The 18052-nt window shown below is 39.8% G+C and overlaps 1 protein-coding gene across 1 annotated transcript; it reads left to right on the forward strand.

Annotated features, from left to right (window-relative positions):
* Positions 1 to 227: 227 nt before the first annotated feature.
* Positions 228 to 17774, forward strand: CRKL (CRK like proto-oncogene, adaptor protein). Its single transcript, XM_061465980.1, has 3 exons — positions 228 to 1088; positions 4565 to 5027; positions 13971 to 17774. Exons 1-3 carry the CDS (start codon positions 775 to 777, stop codon positions 14103 to 14105), a joined length of 912 nt encoding a protein of 303 aa, XP_061321964.1. The 5' UTR covers positions 228 to 774; the 3' UTR covers positions 14106 to 17774.
* Positions 17775 to 18052: the final 278 nt, after the last annotated feature.

Consider the following 18052-nt stretch of genomic DNA (forward strand, 5'->3'; position numbering starts at 1 on the left):
TGCGCGCCGGGGGAGTGTGAATGACTGCGCCCCGGAGGGACAGCGAAAGCAGAGCCATCCATCCTCCTCCTCCTCCACCCCTGCCCTCCGGCCGCAGCACCCAGCCCCGGAGCCACCCCCCGTGCCGCCGCCTCCCTCAGCGCGGCCCCTCGCTCCCTCAGGCGGGCCCGGCCCCGCGCGCCCCCCGACCGCCCTCTCCCAGCAGCGGGATCCGCCGCGCGCCTGCGCGGGGCGGTGTCTGCGGACCGCTCCAGCCGCCCGGCGCCGCCGCCATTTTGGTGCTCGGCTTGGAGAGAGGAGCGAGCCGAGAGAAGAAACCGGGAGCACGGCGCTCCCGCCCGGCTCTGGCGCTGAGGCACCGTAGCAGGCTGCTCTCGCCACCTTCTCGGGCCGCCCGTCCTTGTCAGCCGCCGCTGATCTTCGCCACCCGCCCAGCCGGGCCCGCCGCAGGCCTGAGAGAGAGGCGGGAAGGATGCCCTGCACACCCCGCCGCTGAGGGAGACTCGGGGGCCCTGACCGCCGCGTCTGGCCAGCCCCACCCCAGCCGCTCCTCGGTCCTTCGCCTCCAGAAGCACGGGGCTTCTTTCTCTCTTATCCCCCTTTCCTTGGGCTTCCTATCTTCTGGGCTGGGCACTAGCCGCTTCCTCCTAGTCCCCAGCCCGTCCGCCTTCCAGGCCTCCTTGTCCAGGCCTTCCCTTCTCGGGATCTCTTCCTCCGCTTGGGCCTTCGGGCTCTTCACCTTCCTTTCCCCGTGTCCCTTCCCCGCCCGGAGCCATGTCCTCTGCCGCTCGTTTCGATTCGTCGGACCGCTCCAGCTGGTACGTGGGCCCGGTGTCTCGGGCGGAGGCGCAGACGCGGTTACAAGGGCAGCGGCACGGCATGTTCCTAGTGCGGGACTCGTCCACCTGCCCAGGGGACTATGTGCTCTCGGTGTCCGAGAACTCCCGGGTTTCCCACTACATCATTAACTCCTTGCCTAACCGCCGCTTTAAGATCGGCGACCAGGAGTTTGAGCACCTGCCCGCCCTGCTGGAGTTCTACAAGATCCACTACCTGGACACCACCACCCTCATCGAGCCTGCGCCCAGGTGAGTACCATGCCCCCTTCGCCCCACCCCCTGCCAAGGACACAAGGAGGTGGCTGTCTTAGTCCAGTCTAATAGCCCCAGCATCATATAGCACTGAATGTAGGGCCATGCTATATGTACGAAGGAAACCATTTGTTTATGGCTCTTGTTTGAAGCTGTTTCTAAGTGGTCCTTATTAGCACTCTGGATCTCGATGACCATTGTACATTGCTGTTTCAATCACATCATCTGTACAATGCATTGGCGTTATATACATATAGTACACTTACCGTGTGTGCAGGCATATGGAAAGGTACCATGTGCATCTATCTCTACCTCTGGCTGTAATAGCCTTGAAAGAGGGTGTGGTCGTGCATTGTGTCAACTCTTTCTTCTGGTATTGTCCTGTTCCGATGATGGCCGAGAAGCTGGTTCACAAGTCTCAGTGATTGAAGTACAGCCTCTGAGCTTAAGTTGCTGTCTGTCTCTACATTCATAATGATTACAATAGAACAGGCCTTTATGTGATTAGACTGTTTCACACTGTTAAATCAGCATTAATATATTCTAGGACAGAATTTCCCAAACTTCGAGTGGCATTTCCACCCCCAAAAAATGTAAACCATTATTTCTCATAGTTTGATTACAGCACTGTTCATCTGTATCTGCATACTCACTCTGCACTACATTGAGAAATGTTATTGTAGGAGGATGGGAAAATGTGACTTGGCTATGATCTCATTCTTTGTCTTGTTCCCGCATGGGACATACCTGCAACTTGCCATCAGTAAACTGCTTATCAAGAACTCTAGAACATATTCCTTGCTTTTAATTAATAAAGCCTTTCCCAGTATCTTATTTCAAAGCTTTTGGGCTTCCTGGATAGAATTAAGTGCAATAAAAGCCTGAAAAGCAGCAGTGCATTAGACAAGCAATTCAGATTGGTTTGCTTTTAAATTCTGCATTTTAAAATAAAACTGGCTTGTGGATTAGCAGGTTCTTAGGGGGGAAGAGTAACTTTGAGGCTTATAGTCACGATTTAACTTTGGCATAGGCGAGTTTGTAATGACAATCAGAAGCTTGTCAAACGGTCAAAAAAAAATCTTCTGTAAAGCTGTGGGGTGATGGAAGGGATGTGACAAGAAAGCACTAGCATCAGGAACGCTCAAAGTTGCTGAGAAGTCTTCTAGGTAGTGACTGTGCTGTGGCTAGAGAGATGGTTAGGGTGAAGGGAAAAATTTTCACCATTATAGGAATGCTTAAATGGAGCTGCCCAGTGTTACGTGTAAGCTTAAATCTGGATAGTTCCGAGGAAAAGAGTCTACACTAAAGCAATCTTTATGCTTATCTTTGTTTTCCTTAACCTGGATGCTTTTGTGCCTTTCTGGATCTAAAAACTTAATCATTTGTGGCAATGACTGACTCGACTTTCTCAAAATACTTAAACTTTGCTGATTCCACTTGCTCACTTGGTATTTGTTAGGAGTCTGGTGTGAAACATTTTGTGAACATTTTAGTACCACCTTATTTTCAGGGGTTTGATTGCATTTTGTTCTCTCAGCATACAGAGACAGATGGGACCTCGCCTGCTGTGAGCTGATGAGTTTTATTGTAAAGTGAGAAATGGGACTGACTAGGTGGTTTTCCTTAGCATGATTTTTGTTCTAAATTCTTTTAGAAAAATCAGTGACATGGTTGATGGTTTGAAATTTTGCTTGAAGGAGACTTCCTGTTGCAGGAGGGAGGATGACAGATAGCATTTCTTGATTTATTTATTTTTAGCTAGTGGACTAGATTAGAATAGGGGTGGCCAGGTATGTGCTTAAGAGCTCTTATTGCCAATTCTTATTTCTCTGGCATTTTCAGGGTAACATTGTGCTCAGGTGCTTTATGCTTTTGAATGCGGTTGATTCTTTTTAATTTCATAAAGTGCAGTATGAAGAGTGGTTTTCATGGTAGGTTTAAGTAGTTTGTTGTATATAGCCATACAACACATTTAGCTCTCAGAGATGACATTTTAAACTTGTAAGCAGTTGAAAACTGACTAGTTTACGCTTTCCATTTGTTTTGTGTCAGTAGCAAGCTCTGACCATCATTGCAGATGTTCCTGAGCTCAGTTAATGGCGTGACTGCTCTCTAAAGGGTTCCCTCTCCTGGCTTTGGCTGCAACAGGGTGTTTGAAAGAAGCATATATTTTTGTATAGTGCTTTTGGCATATCTTGCAAAACACACAGGAATTTGATTTCCATCTTATTTTGCAAATAGCAGAAGAGAATTGAAGTAGGCTAATGGAATGTATCCTTGCTGTTGTAGCTTAAACAATAAGTATCTGCAATGGCCTATATATGTTAAGATTTCTGACAGCTGTTTTGAATAAAATATACATAATCTATGATGAAAATCACAGAGAAGATAGTCTCATGTAATGAACAATCTTATACATTATCTCAGACAACAAAATTACTGTATTTGACAGAGGATGGACATAGTATTAAACAGTGATGTGAGTAAATTAAAAGCAATATTATGGTTAATAAGGCAAAAGAGTATTCCTGTATGGTTAGCTTTTTCATTTCTTACTCCATTCTTACCAGTGGATGCAAGTATTTCATACTCTTTTTTTATGAAGATACCACTTTCAGGTTATTAGCTCTTTAAATATGCAGAAAAGATCAGTACTTTGAAACTAATAATTTTTCTTCTGTATTATAACAACCCTTTGAGAGTTAAAGTTGTTAAAATAAGATTAGAGAGCTTAATTCCATGTTACTTTCCAGAAAAGAAGGAGAAAGTGTCTCCTAAAAGCACAGCATCTGCCTATCTCCTTTCTTAAAGAAAGGAGTTTTCAGTATAAATTTCACTGGCTGTCCCAAAAATTCTGCATGCAAGTAGAAGGATTTAGTTAGAAAAATACTGTACTACCAATTAGAAAGACAACATTGGACTCCTAAATTTGTGTTAGAAAACTCTGAGTTAGAAAAACCTCCTCTTACTTTGGTTCTCTTTCCTGCTGTGTTCCCTCAAGTCTAGCATTTGGGGTCACCAAATTCTTTAGAAATAGGTGTTGAAGTTAAAAACGTAGATGTGATGAACTGAAGAGGATTATTTAGCTCCCCAAGAGCACTTCCACCCGAAGTCACCTAAATAATTTTAACTTGGTTTTGTGCATCATGACTCTTGCAACTTAAGCTATAGATTTTATTTTGCCCCAAGATCCTCACAACAATACAAAACACAAGGATAAAGGTTTCCAATTATTTCTCCCTATTTTCTGCAGCCATGTTAGATTTTTATTGGCTCACTGGGTACTTAAGTAATTACTTGAGAGCATGAGTTACTCATGAAATGTCTCACAGTGTTACCAAGCCAATACTTCTTTTACAAAGCTGAGTAAGTGATCTCCTCTAATTGGTGTTCCTTCTGTAAAACTGGTGCTTAGCTTTGTTAGTGGAAATAAACAATAGCTATTGCTTATACCAAATCTTTTTTAAACTTAGGTATCCAAGTCCACCAATGGGATCTGGATCTGCCCCTGCTATGTCCACTGCAGAAGAAAATGTGGAGTATGTTCGGACTCTCTATGACTTTCCTGGCAATGATGCTGAGGATCTTCCATTTAAAAAGGGTGAGATATTGGTGATTGTAGAGAAGCCAGAAGAACAGTGGTGGAGTGCCAGAAACAAGGATGGTCGGATTGGGATGATTCCTGTTCCTTATGTAGAAAAGCTAGTCAGATCTTCTCATGCAAAGCATGGAAACAGGAATTCCAACAGTTACGGTATTCCAGAACCTGCCCATGCTTATGCTCAGCCTCAAACTGCAACTCCCCTTCCATCAGTACCCAGTACACCTGGAGCAGTGATCAATCCCCTGCCATTAACACAGAATGGACCAGTCTATGCCAAAGCTATCCAAAAGAGAGTACCTTGTGCTTATGACAAGACTGCGCTGGCATTAGAGGTAAGTTTTTCCTCTCAAGTCTCATGGTTTTCAATTGTTCTGTAAAATAAGAAACTAAAAACCATTAGTAGCAAAGTTGGTGTGGATGACTTCATATGGGGTTTGCTTACCTATGTCAAGGGACTGAGAAGTTAGAGTACATTCTGAAGAAAGACCCACAAAATTGCTTCATCTATACCACTTCCTTTGAGAAAAGTGACCAAGTTACTTCAGAACCTGTATTTACCCTCTCTTTAATGGTGCATATATTTTACAAGGGTAGCAGAGTGGTATAATCCTGACTGCTATTAGGTATTGCACATCCTGCTGTGAAAGCAAGTGCTAGTGAGAGGATGACTTTGCTTGTCCACCTAATCTTGGTGAGCAAAAGAGGTGTTTCCTTAATCATTGCAACATTGCAGGTTGAGAACTGGAAGTAGTGGCATCCTTCAGAGAAAAGTAAGGATTGCTGATAATTGTAATCTGTAATGTGGTATGAACTTGAGAGATACCCGGAGCTGAGAGCTGGAATCTGGGCAGAAATGTATCAAATAATCTAGTCTCTTTTACTTTGGTTTTGAAAGTGGGATTTAAGAAACCTTAAGACCTAAACTGGGGGTGAGAGGGTTGGATGAAAGGCTGCAGTGTAGCCTCTGAACCTTTAATAAGTTCCTGTACTTGCCAAAGCATTCTATTTATGTATTTATTTTTAATTTAGGGATGTCTTTTAAGACTTTAGAGCTCTATTCTTTAAATGGTAAAGAATTCATATTACAATTCTAGTTTAACTTGTATGAATGATGGATTGGAAGAAGTTTTTAAAGCTATATCTGGAAAACTGGGTTTATATTATACTGAAGGCTCATTAACCCACAGTTCAAAAATGAACCTGGAAAAAGCACTTGTCTCAAAAGGTGACATTTGAGCTTGCTACAGTGCTTCAAGGATCAAATGCAAGGAAACAAGCAAAGGAAGCAACAGCATTTTAGCAAGTAAATAATAGTGGTTTTAAAAATACTTCTGAATTTTTCCTGTAGCTTTTGCTCAATTACTTTGCAAGCTAAAGCTGTTTGTTACCTAAAACTGATACTGTTGGCTGAGACTTGAAAGGTTGTATTTGTGACTTCCAGTTATTCATAATACTTGCACTAAGTGTTTTCCTCTTATATTTGTAAAGCCTCTACAGACAATTACTCTTACTGGGTTAAAAGTTAAATATGTATCACTGGATTTTCCTAAAGTCTTATGAAATTTAGCAACCTGTTATTTGCAAGCAGCGTGTGAAAATTATCATAGAGCAAAGTGTAAATTCACTGTCAGAAGTTTCCTGACAAAACTGCTTATGCTTCTGTAAAGAAAGCAAGGCAAGCAACTGATCTTGTTATGTTACCAATGTGGCATGGTATTACTTCAGGGAACTTGCTTTGCCGCAGGGTAGCGGAACCACCTGGAAGTCTGTCCTTCACAAATAAATTTTTCTGTAAATGCAGTCATTTTAGGTACTCTAGCATACCAGCAGGATTAATTTTCTGACCAGCATCAAGGTTTGAATTATTTTGAGCCTTCAAATTGCTGTTTGTTTGAGAGATGCTTCTCTTTCCCTGAATTCCAATCATGTATTGCCTCATGTGTTTGCCTCCTGTCACTGGCATATTTTGTCTTCCTATGTAGTCTGTTTTCTTTGCAAGCGCATCTTAGCCACACTGTGGCTTCCAAAGAGGCTTCATAAGCAGAATTCTGGGAACTGATCTACGTTTTTATTAAAATCACTGATTACAGCTTCTTCATATCTATCCATGCATAGGGAACTTAAGCAGACTCAGAGCAATATTTGTCACATAGACTACTCTTAGAGAGGGAAAAAAAAAATCCACCTTTTTTTCCTGATCTTCTTTCAGATTACCTAAAACCTGCTGGGCCCTGAGGAAGTATTTAATCCCAACCTTGTCAGGGATTTATGTGCCCCTAAATCTGGACCATTTGAATCTTCTATTTTGTAAGACCACTGAAAGTAGCTAGTAGTAGAGAAACAACAAGTTATGGGAATGTTTGGGGGAAGAAAGTGATTGGTGTTGTTTCAGAGTAACAGTATTTGACAGTACTCCACCTTAGTATAGGTGTACTCTGAATTGCAGTTCAGCTTGTACAGGTAGAACACCTTGTTAGTATAATTATACAGTGCCCAATTGTGTAATCTCATTTAAACTGATAAAATTATATGAACAGAGTATCTTTTTGCTGGCTCTAGCTTTGTGTGGTCAGCACACAGTACTTAAAAGGAAGAGAATACCATCTGGAGTAAATAAAGCTATTGCATAGTAATCTGCTTGACTTCCTTTTAAGTGGAGGGATGTCATCCTCTTGGGTTCAGCTTGAAAATGGGACAACCTCTCTGCTTGCAAGTCCAGTTTTTCTGTTGTATGCTACTGTTTACATAAGTTGTCAGAAGCTTTCCTTAAGCAAAGGTAAAGATTCATAGCCTCTTATAGAGAAATTTGTTTTGTAAGGGAGGCATAATTATTTTTTAAGAGTTTCTCACATGAAAAATGTAATTTGTAAAACAAGTGAATATCCTACTGAAAATCTGGAAACAAAGTCAGTCTAGTTGGATGATGATGGAGTGCTTAGCTTTTAAATAATACTTAAAATGTGACATTTAACTACAATATTGTTCCTGTAAGGATGATGGTTAATACAGCGTTTATTACAATTTGGATCTTGCTGGGTTCAAATTATTTAGCATTCATAGTGGTATTATTGAAGTGACTAAGGTCTGAATGTTGCCTTGGTCCTACTGCATTATATGCTCTACTTTTATTCTCTAAAATAAAAAAAACAAACAGTATTCTGTTAATAGGCTAAAATGAAAGTTTTAAGTATAGCTGCTACCTCAAAGCATGCAGTTGGCACACATACAACTTTGAGCATCTCCCTGAACCAGTGAACAATTAAGCCTATGATAAATTGTATGTATTTCTAAGATTTACATACACTGTTGTCAGTTGAATCAGTTACCTTGCCAGTTCAGATATAATATTTTTAATGAGATGGTGAAAGTCTGAAGTTTCTTACTACGTGTGTAGTATTTTCATGGATACTGCATTTAAAAAAAAGAATAAAAAGGGCAAACAAAAAACTGAACTAAACCACAAAAAAACAACCACCCAACCCAAACCAACAAAAAAACCCAAAAAACTAAACCCCAGGCCAGTGACCCAGATCTGTTTCTTTACTTGTGAGCTTTTAGTCAAGAAACAATTTCCTTCCTTTCTGGTGCTCTAGAGGAAGGAATATGAAGGACAGGGATACTGCATCCTGTATTTACTGGGACTAGAACACTACATGGCAGGATTATGTACTAGTGTTATTCAATCCTGCTTTTCTTCGGGAAAACTAGGAGGGCAATCCTGTGTTCAAAGCTGAGATTTTTTGGCACTGTTACTATGATACAGAGCACTCAAGCCTATGTTGAAGTTTCTCAGCATTTAATAACCTGTAGTTCTAACAGCCAGTCTGGTAACAACAGTATGCTAAAGAAGCCTTGTTTTAAACCGGATGCTCTAACCAGCACAAGATGTGTATGCAGTACCCAGTGGACTAAGACCTAGGATGTTTTTACCTTAAAGGAGCTTATCTCTTGGCAGTTGGGTACTTGTGTTTGTATCCAAAGTAGTTGATTGATGACTAACTTCTACACAGCAATGTTCTTTGTCCAGCAAAGTAAGTAGGTAGACTAATGGTGGATAAGGCCCTTAAAAATTAGTGAACTGTTTCAAGGTTGATTCAGGATGTGAATAACAAATTCAAAATTCACTTAGAAAATGGAATGAAATAGTGTAACAGAAAAATGGGTGACCAGCAGCAGCCACCAGACTTATGTCTCTCATGTGTTTAAAAAATTGTTCTTGAACATATTGCAGACGCTGTGGTAAGTGTCATAGACCATAGTTGTAGTCCTAGAGTTCATCTCCAGACTTAACATGACAGTGTTATGGAATTAAAAGATTAAAAAAAACCAAAACAAAACCCACCAAGAGTTTCACTATATTTTTATAGCAAATGTTTTATACTAATGATGGCTTTCTTTAGACTTGTGCCAGCTTTAAGGTATTAAATAGTTTATCTGTTCATAATGTATCAAACATACACATTTATGTTTTCTAGTACAGTTAACCTGTCACTGAAATGTTTTGGTGAAATAGGTATCAATTCACCATAATTATATAACTGACTTACAGTATTTCTCTTGAGCGTGTTACAATTAGGTTACAGTTAACTTTCCAAAAGAAACTTGAGACAAGTAGGCCAAAATGTGCTAGCAGTAGAACTTTCTTAATTAGGAAATTAGGCTACTCTCACTAGGCAACAAGCATTGTGCTTTCCTTAAGCCAAGGAAACAGCATTGCTGTTGAACAATGCTGTGAAATGCATCTAACCCACAAGGTCTAGAATTTAAACAAAATATCAAGCCTATACTTGTGTAGTGCGATGTTGATCAGGGAGCTTTAGTTCTGGTAACTACTGAATTGAAAGTGACACTGGCAGCAGGATTCCTGTGTCTGTGCTGACATGCACCAACTTTTCAGCATGCTACGTTTGAAAATACAACTGACAATTACTTTGAAAATTTTGTGTGCACTCTTAATCTTTGCAAATTCCTTTTCCAGTCAAGTTATTGATAGTCCCTGTCATGACAGTGCTGAGTGCCTCAATTTAAATATACATTCACCCTCAGAACTGTTTCCAGCTTGTTTTCGGGTGAAAATGAAAGTGACATGGGTAACCTAGACAAGATCCTGTGCAACAGTGAGATTCAGTGTGGCTCAAGAATGATGGTCTGTGGAGTTTTGTGCTCTCCAAATTGTGTTCAGTTATGACAGCTGCTTAATCAGATGGAGACAGGCTACCATCATTTACAGCACTTCTGTGGTGCTGCAACTCCCAATTCTGGCAATTATTCTAGGTATACTTGAAATCTTTACTCCTTTCTTATATGAAACTAGATTAAATTGCATCTAGGACTTCAACATGTCTATGCTGCCCTTGGACTTGCTTTCTTATCTCAAGAATGGTTGATGGTCTTTCCTCTGAACTACTCAATCCTCTAATTTGGGCATCAACTCTTCTTCCAGTACACAACATGGGGATAATTAAGCTGTGCTTTCAGCCTGCTGGTTTCTTGAATCTTCTAATACACAAAGCACCAACTACTTCAGTGTCACTTTGTCCTGTTTGCAGCATGTCTGAACTCTGCCTCTCTTACATAGCTCAGCTTTGTGTCTTTTGAGGATACAAATTTCTTAGTGTTGATCCTTGTTTATTCTTCTCCAGAACAGGCAGCTGGTCTGCACACTTGTTTTAGTACTAATACTTCTGTTTCCAAAGAAGTGAGCTGTGATACTAATCAGGATAATTACTGAGATAGAAAACGTCTCTCTGGAATTTATGGGGTATTCAATAACTATTGACCCAGTGGGCTATAATGATGATTTAGAGTTAACTGCATTTTTATCTCTTTAAATTTATACTACAGAACTCTATCAGCCATAGAACTATTAGCATACAATTGTTGGGATATCACTGTGTAAAACACATTGAATTGGTTGACTGTGTGACCAAAATGGCATGCAGGAAACCTTTAGCAGTGTATGAATCAGCTTCAAATAAAAGACAGGTAAGGAAGAGTCTAGAGTGAATGAAGTAACTTTCCTCACTGGCATATTCCATAGCTTGTGTTTCCCCCGGGCTTTGAATTCATGCTGCAACAGGGACATAATGAAAGGATGCTATCTAAAATACATTTTGATTTTTATCATTTGGGTGGAACCAAATGGCTGCATTTCAGGAGTATTACTCATTTCAGCAGTTGATACTTCCATCCAGCAATGCTGGCATGCTTTGTAAGTGAAGTAACTTATCTGAGAGATGCTGAGACTTCAGGAAGAATTATCCTAATTTATAGGTAAGGCCCATGAGCTGTCCAGAGTCATACACAAAGTTTGTAGCAGAGATGGGAATAGAATCAGGTCTCCTGACTCTGTCCTATGCCTAATCGTAAGGCAATTCTTCTGACTGGCTTAAAACATTCTCTGAAAAATTACAAATAGTATGTTAAATAACTGCAGTGGGAGATCACACTTCAGCTGACCACATTATAGATGCTTTAAAAAGTGTCTACCAAATACTGCTTTTAGTTAGTACTTTGGGAAAAAGTTGCATAAAGGGACTACTTGACCAGATTCTTGTAGACATTGTCAAAATGGAGGTTTTTAACATAAGATCCATGAATTATTTTATCATGACATCAAGGTTCTTTCTCCAAAAATCTTGTTTCGTTTTATCTTCTATGTGGAACTGCTTTTTTTTTAACATAGCACAAGAGGGTATTCAGAAGCTTGCATAAAAAATCCACTCACACCACTTGTAGTATAGTTACTGTAAATCAATTTACTATTCCAACAGCTGCATATGGAAATATCCTTTGCATAACTTTTTGTCAGCTACCACTCTTTAGTGGCATATTCTGATCTGCAGCAACTTTGCCCACCCAGGAGTCCAAAGAATATTTTACACTGTTAATCTACATGGCAGTTTATTGCAATGCAATAGACTTAAATTGTATTTTTTTTAGTGGGCTTACAGCAAGCCTTCCAAACCTATTCCTATTATAGGAATCAATCAGACTGAAGGGTGTCTTTTTCTAGACCCTCAAAATTATTAATGGATTGATCTCCAGAGCACAATTAAATTGTTGGATTCTCAGAAAACACAGGCCCCTGTTTTCAATCCAGTGTAGTACAACAGTTTAGGCTTTTCTGGATTATTTTTATGTGTGATGCAAATGCAGTTTCGTAATAGGTTTTAACTGTGGTGATGTTGGCTGCATCTTCTTGAATTTGGGTTTAAAACTGGGAACTTAGATTTGTCTTCAAGGTTTATTTAAATCTACCAACCTAACACTGAGTATTTACAGATGTTATCAGCCTTTTCCTAAAGAGACATTTGTTAGGTTCCTGCTTAGGTCATCTTGATGCTATTTAAAGCTTTCTCTAACCTTTTCTATTCAGTGAAAAGTCTGACAAATTGTGCTTTTTTAGCAAATACACAAAGCAGGCTGCAATAGTCTGTGAAGAGGTGAAAATGAGTCAAATTAATGCTCTATGTATGTGCTAAGTATCATGGGCAGTGTGTTACTACTTAATAGTATATTTTGGCTGCAGCTTGAGTTTAGGAACAACATAAGTAAAGATGTCCATTTAAGAAAGTAATATAGTCTCAGTTATATCCCAAGAATTTAAGGGAGTTCAGAGGTTTTCTCCTCTCTTAAAAGCACAAGATTACAGTTGTTCAAAGTGTGACAGTCTTGAATCTTGGGGGGAGGTGGGACACCAACAACCCAAGTAGTAGATAAGAACAAAGGGGTAACACGTTTTGCTTAAATGTCTAATTTAAGACTCTAAAGTGTCTCAAAGTTTGAGAAGTTTTGAGATGTAACACTGAGTGACTGACAAGGAATTTATTAGAGTATCTTAAACTTCACTTGAGGATTCTTGCTTCTGAGTGATCTTCCAAAAATATCTATTGGAGCAATGATAACTGGTTTAAAGAGGCTTCAGATCAGCTAATGGCGTGCACACTTTTTCAAATTCAGGGTGTTTTCCTTTAACAAAAAAATACCGAGGTCTAACCTGAAGAGTTTTAATCTGAGGCCCTTGGCCAAGGTTCCTAAACTGTCTGCATCAGTTCCAAATTTTAATACTAGTTAGATAGTGTAGACAAACAGTTACACATACTGCAGCGGGACAAAAATCAAGCTTTTCTTTTAATAAGATCAAAGCTAGTTACCAAGGCAACTTAAAGAAGTAGCCTTGAAGCCGAGACTCAACTACAAAGAGCTTGATCCTAATCTGGGGAAGAAACCGATGAACCAGTGGCTCTTGGTCATAGCTGGTTCTGCATTTTGTGAAATTGGTTCTCAGCTGCTAATGTCACTTTTCTAATATTTACTATAGTTACCACACAGAGTAAAATTAAGTAAACAGGAAGGGAGGTGTAAAGTTAGAGAGCTGCTGCAACAGACCACATACATGTTCAGCTATTCTGAAACATCTGAGGGAGAAATGAGTATTTAGCTGGTCTTAAATGCTACTTGTTGTCAAATTGGATGTTTTCCTTTGTAAATTATTTCAATCAAATTAAATGCAGGCGTTGAACAATGATAAAAGTATAACTTACTATCATTGGGGCTGATGTTTCTTGCTTGATCATAGTTTAGCTTTTGTCATCTTTCACTGCCAAATAGGAAGAGACATAGTTACTGTAGGAAAGGCCTGACGTGTTTCAAGTTCTTTGGCAAGAAGTAGAGGTGAAAACAACAAATAAAGTTAGAATCTGTGCATGTGATTCTTAAGAGAAAAGAAGCTTTGAGATGCCTGCTTCAGAAGCGTACCATTATTTTAGAAATTACAGAAGCTTCTTAGATTGTGATAACCAGAACTAGAGCTTCCATTAATGGTTTCTTTGCCGTAGGAATCTCTCTTTGAAAAACTAATTTTCCTTTGAAACAAGCCAGTTGATGCTGAATGAGTGCTGTGCTCTTTTGAATGGATGTTGCATCTCATTACTGATGGTAGCTTTAGTGATGTTAATTTGTATCTAAGCTAAATTTATTGTTGCATGAAGTTGAAGCTTTCCTATAGGAAAAGGTGTAGTTCAATAATTTGTCTGAATATGTGAATACACATTTAGAGTCTGAAAGAGAACCCAGACACTATGATGTCTAGCAGCAAAACGTTGGTGTTTTAGCAAAGTAAAAGTAACTTTTCAATTGAACATTATGCCAAGAAGAGAGTGGGATTCTTTCCCCCCTATGATGGGCTTGTGTTTGTTTTTTCCCCTCTTCATTTGATTTGAATCAGAGGTGAGATTCCCATGGGTGATAACTGCTTTTGTTCAATTTTACAGGTTGGAGACATTGTGAAGGTTACACGGATGAACATAAACGGTCAGTGGGAAGGAGAAGTCAATGGTCGAAAAGGGCTCTTCCCGTTCACTCATGTCAAAATATTTGACCCTCAAAACCCCGAGGAGAATGAATGATTCCCTCTGCCCCATTTACACTGCTGCTTCATTTCCTGGCTATCATTAGCATTGTTCAAGGTGGGATGATGACTTAATGGCACATTGCTAGCATTGCCCATTTTCCAGCTTGCTGCAGTCTGACAGTTCTTTTAGTATACATTTGGAATCCATACAGCTGAAGTCACTGCTGACCTTCATACCATAGTTGTGTCATCCAGAATTTAGTTTCACTTTTAAAACTCTGTTGGGCCTTAAGCTGGACAAGACTGAACTGGTATATAGGAGAGAAGAACAGGAAGGAAACTTTTCCTGTTAAGACTTCCATAGACTTTTTCTGGCTTGCTGAGTAGGAAGAGCCCTAACCTTAGATCAAACATACAACTTGTGTGTTACTGTCCAACAAAAAGCAACAACAAAAATGCAATTTTAGGACTGAAGAAGACTTAGTTTTAAGAGAACCTGTCCTAAGGTAGTACATTTTAAATGATGGTCTCTTTCAAGGACAATAATTGAAGCTTATGTATTCTAAGCAGTTGTATTAGAAGCTGCTCTTTTCTGTTAACTCTTAAGCTTGCTGTTGACCTTACTGAAACAGTGTGTGTTAAATGCAAATAACCATTGGTTGAGCTGCATTGAAGCTGAGGCATTTATTTATAAGGAAACTTAGGAGGGGTTGATACTTGTAACCTGGTTTTGACATACTTAATACATTTCTATTGATTTTTGCAAGCACTAACTGTAGAAAGCGAGCTTTAAAGGGAAACACTTTGACCTGGTCTACATACAGCTCTTCTGCAGTGTTGAAAGTGTAGTCTTACTAGAAGTGCTTATCACCAAGCTATATTTGGTAGATCGATTGATCAGATTGCCATGGTGTGGAGAGAGGTAAGGGAGGAGTGAGACAGGAGAACTTGCTAAACACTGATAAAATCCTCTTATTATACCTTTGATACCCATTTCTCTGCAGGCTCCCTTCTCTCTCCAAAGTTTCCTAGCTATGCCAGCCCCAGCTTATGGAAAGCTCCTTTTCAAACACAATACCTTTTCTCCTAGGGTGTCTCCATGTTGCTGTGCTTCTTCTCCAGGGCAGCTTCCATCATCTTTTTTTCCTTCCCTCTTTTCCTTGCTTGTATCCCAGGTCCTCTGCATGCTGCCATCTTTTTTTTTTACCTTTCTAAGTGAGTTGGCTCTGGTTTATATATGCCCCACATCCCTACCCTCCCAGCATCCTCTAGGAAATGGTTAATGGGAGTCAGCTGTCTGGGTTCCCCATGTGCTAAATTAAAACTCAGGCTGGAGGAGGCCACAAAGGTGTCTGTTACCAGTATAGCTTCTTTCCCATTTTCTGTATGTAAGCTGTACTGCTGTAACTGTACTTGCAGTAGGGAACTATATGGCTATAGCAAAATAAGTACAATTCATGCCATGCAGGTTGTCCTTAGCCTGTGCACAGGATAAGAAAGCTTAGGTATAGTGGTGCCCTGTGCTGCCACCTTTAACTGTGTTTTGTAGATGAACTGGAATGATCTTTTAAACATAATGGAACACTGAATTAACAATACACGTCTGCAAAGACTGCAACTACAAACCTGCCTTTCAGACAGCCGTGTTAAGGAGAAGTGGCTGTTGTGGCAGCTGACAGGAAAACAGCAGCCCCCATTTTTCAGCTCCTGAAGGCTGTCAATTGTAGCAAAATGAGAAACTTCAGACACCCACAGAATCCCCCCAGTTCTTATAAATGTCAAATTATATAAGAGTTGTTGTCTTAAGTTCCAGCATGTTTTCTTGTTGATTTGTGTCGCTTGATCCTAATAAAAGCACGTTGTTCTTATTTCATGTGAAAGTGCCATGAGATCCTTAATTGGAAGGCACTGAAGAAATACAAACATGGCATTTGCAACAAGACATTTGGAATGTCGGGGTTTTAAAGAGGTCACTGTTCATTTATTAGCTGTTTTCCGTAGTATTGATCAAGTGGCTGACAGTCTAGTTCTTGTAGAGCATCTTACTACCAGATTAACTGTGAAGTAGAGTAGCATTGACTGAAGTATTTGGTGCTGTAAGAGTAATTCTTGACAATAGGCATTGACATTTTGTCTTGCAAAGAAAAGCTATGCAGCTCTCTCAACTTAAAGAAGGTCATGCTTTTCCTGTGCCCCAGCTATACCCCTAAGTTTACTACATAGATTGTACTACTGAAAGTCATCTTCTGAATACAGAAACTGCACTAAACTCAGTCTGCTGCAGAGAAATCTTATTTCAGACCTGACCTGGTTACAGGCTGCTCTTCAGAAGACTGATTGTAGAATTCTTCCTTTGCATGGCAAATAAATACTGTGAGATTTGAGATCTTGAACACGGCTTTTAACCTGATTTTTTTCACTGAAATGAACATTGTAACTCATCCCTCATTGAATAAGGTATACACTTGGAACATTGGTGCATTGGTTTATATTTAATTATGTTCTGATACTGCGGAAAAGCAAAATATTTTGCCTTCAAAACTATGCAAAACTTGCGTGTAGTGGTATCTGATGCAAAGACAAGAGTTCTTAAACGTCTTGTGACCCTGGTTTTAGGCCAGGGATGAACAGTGTTTCTCTGAGTAGCAACGGTGTGGTTCAGGTGTGTTAAATGCGGTTTAAATGTAGCATACGGACCACCCTAAGCTGATTGTAACCTTGCTTCAAACCGTGTCTTTGCTATTTTACTATAAGACAAGTATTTTCATATAAAGACTGCATTTGATCAGTGTGTGTTTCTCTCTGAAGGACTCTGGATTCTCAATCGCTCGTTGCTTGCTTACACGTGTGTTGTCTGTTGCTTTATGAAGCCTCTGAAATTGGAGTGATAACTATCAGTGTAAATGTACCTCGGGCATGTAAGGTATACATAATATGAAGCATGAGAGCCTACAAGTGATGGCTTCAATCTGTGCACCATTAAAGTTGTTCTTGCTTTTGAACTAGGAGCTGGTTTAATTACCTGGTGCCACAATAGTTAACTCTCACGAAAGACCTACTGTTTGACTTCCTCCTGTTGTGTACATGTGTATATAGACATTGAAGTCTCTGACCAGTCTGAAAGTTTAAATGGAAACTGTTTTAATCAGTGTCCATCACTGGATAAGCGCTAATTTAATTCATGATTGTTTACAAATTGGGAAAGAATAAACAGAAGGGAATATCCTGTTTGGGCTGGGGCTCTGAAGAGCCTGGGCGTTATTTTTGTAAAGGGAAAAACAGCATTCTTTGTGCCATTTCATGTGCCTGTAAAGTAATTTTTTATATTGTATTAACATCCTGGGAACGAGTGGGCTGCCTTTGTTTTCTAGTCAAGTTTTCAAGCATTTTCCTCAATACCTGCATTTGAAAGCGAGACCTGCCTAAAAGACTGCCTTTGGGACCAGTGGAAGCATTCTTGTATAGCTGTCATTTTCTGTTTACTTGCGTTAAATGAAAGTGTGGTTTGGGACAAGGATACAGTTACTGCAGTGGGAAAGGTGGCCTTGTATTTGAGACAGTCTTCACTGTGTAAACTTTAAAACACAATATGTAAATTAAAGACCATGATCTTCAGGCAATAATATTAAGTGTAAGCTTTTAAAGTTTATTTTGGGGATCATAGCGTGTTTTATTTTTTGTGCTATAAGATTAACAGTATTAAATGAATTATATTCTTAGAAGATATGGAGTGTCTTTTCTTAAGATTAGTGCCTTTTTAATTTCTTACCCCACTTATTTCATAGAACTGGTCCCAACATTAAGCCACTGTTTGGGTTTTGGGTTTTTTTTTTTGTTTTGTTTGGGGTTCTTTTCCCCCCAGTGCCCTGTTTGTACAGTCCAAATAAAATCTGCCTCCACTTACAGTATTATTTGTTGTCTTTAGTCTTAAAACCTTGACACTGTCAGCGGAGTGTTCAGGTCCTGACTCTGTCACTAGGATGCCCTGTTTGGTGTGTGAAT

This window comes from Pezoporus flaviventris, unplaced genomic scaffold (genome assembly GCF_033815535.1).
Source record: "Pezoporus flaviventris isolate CSIRO_AGI_PZ_B2104156 unplaced genomic scaffold, CSIRO_AGI_Pfla_v1 ptg000041l, whole genome shotgun sequence".
In the NCBI taxonomy this organism is placed as follows: Eukaryota; Metazoa; Chordata; class Aves; order Psittaciformes; family Psittacidae; genus Pezoporus; species Pezoporus flaviventris.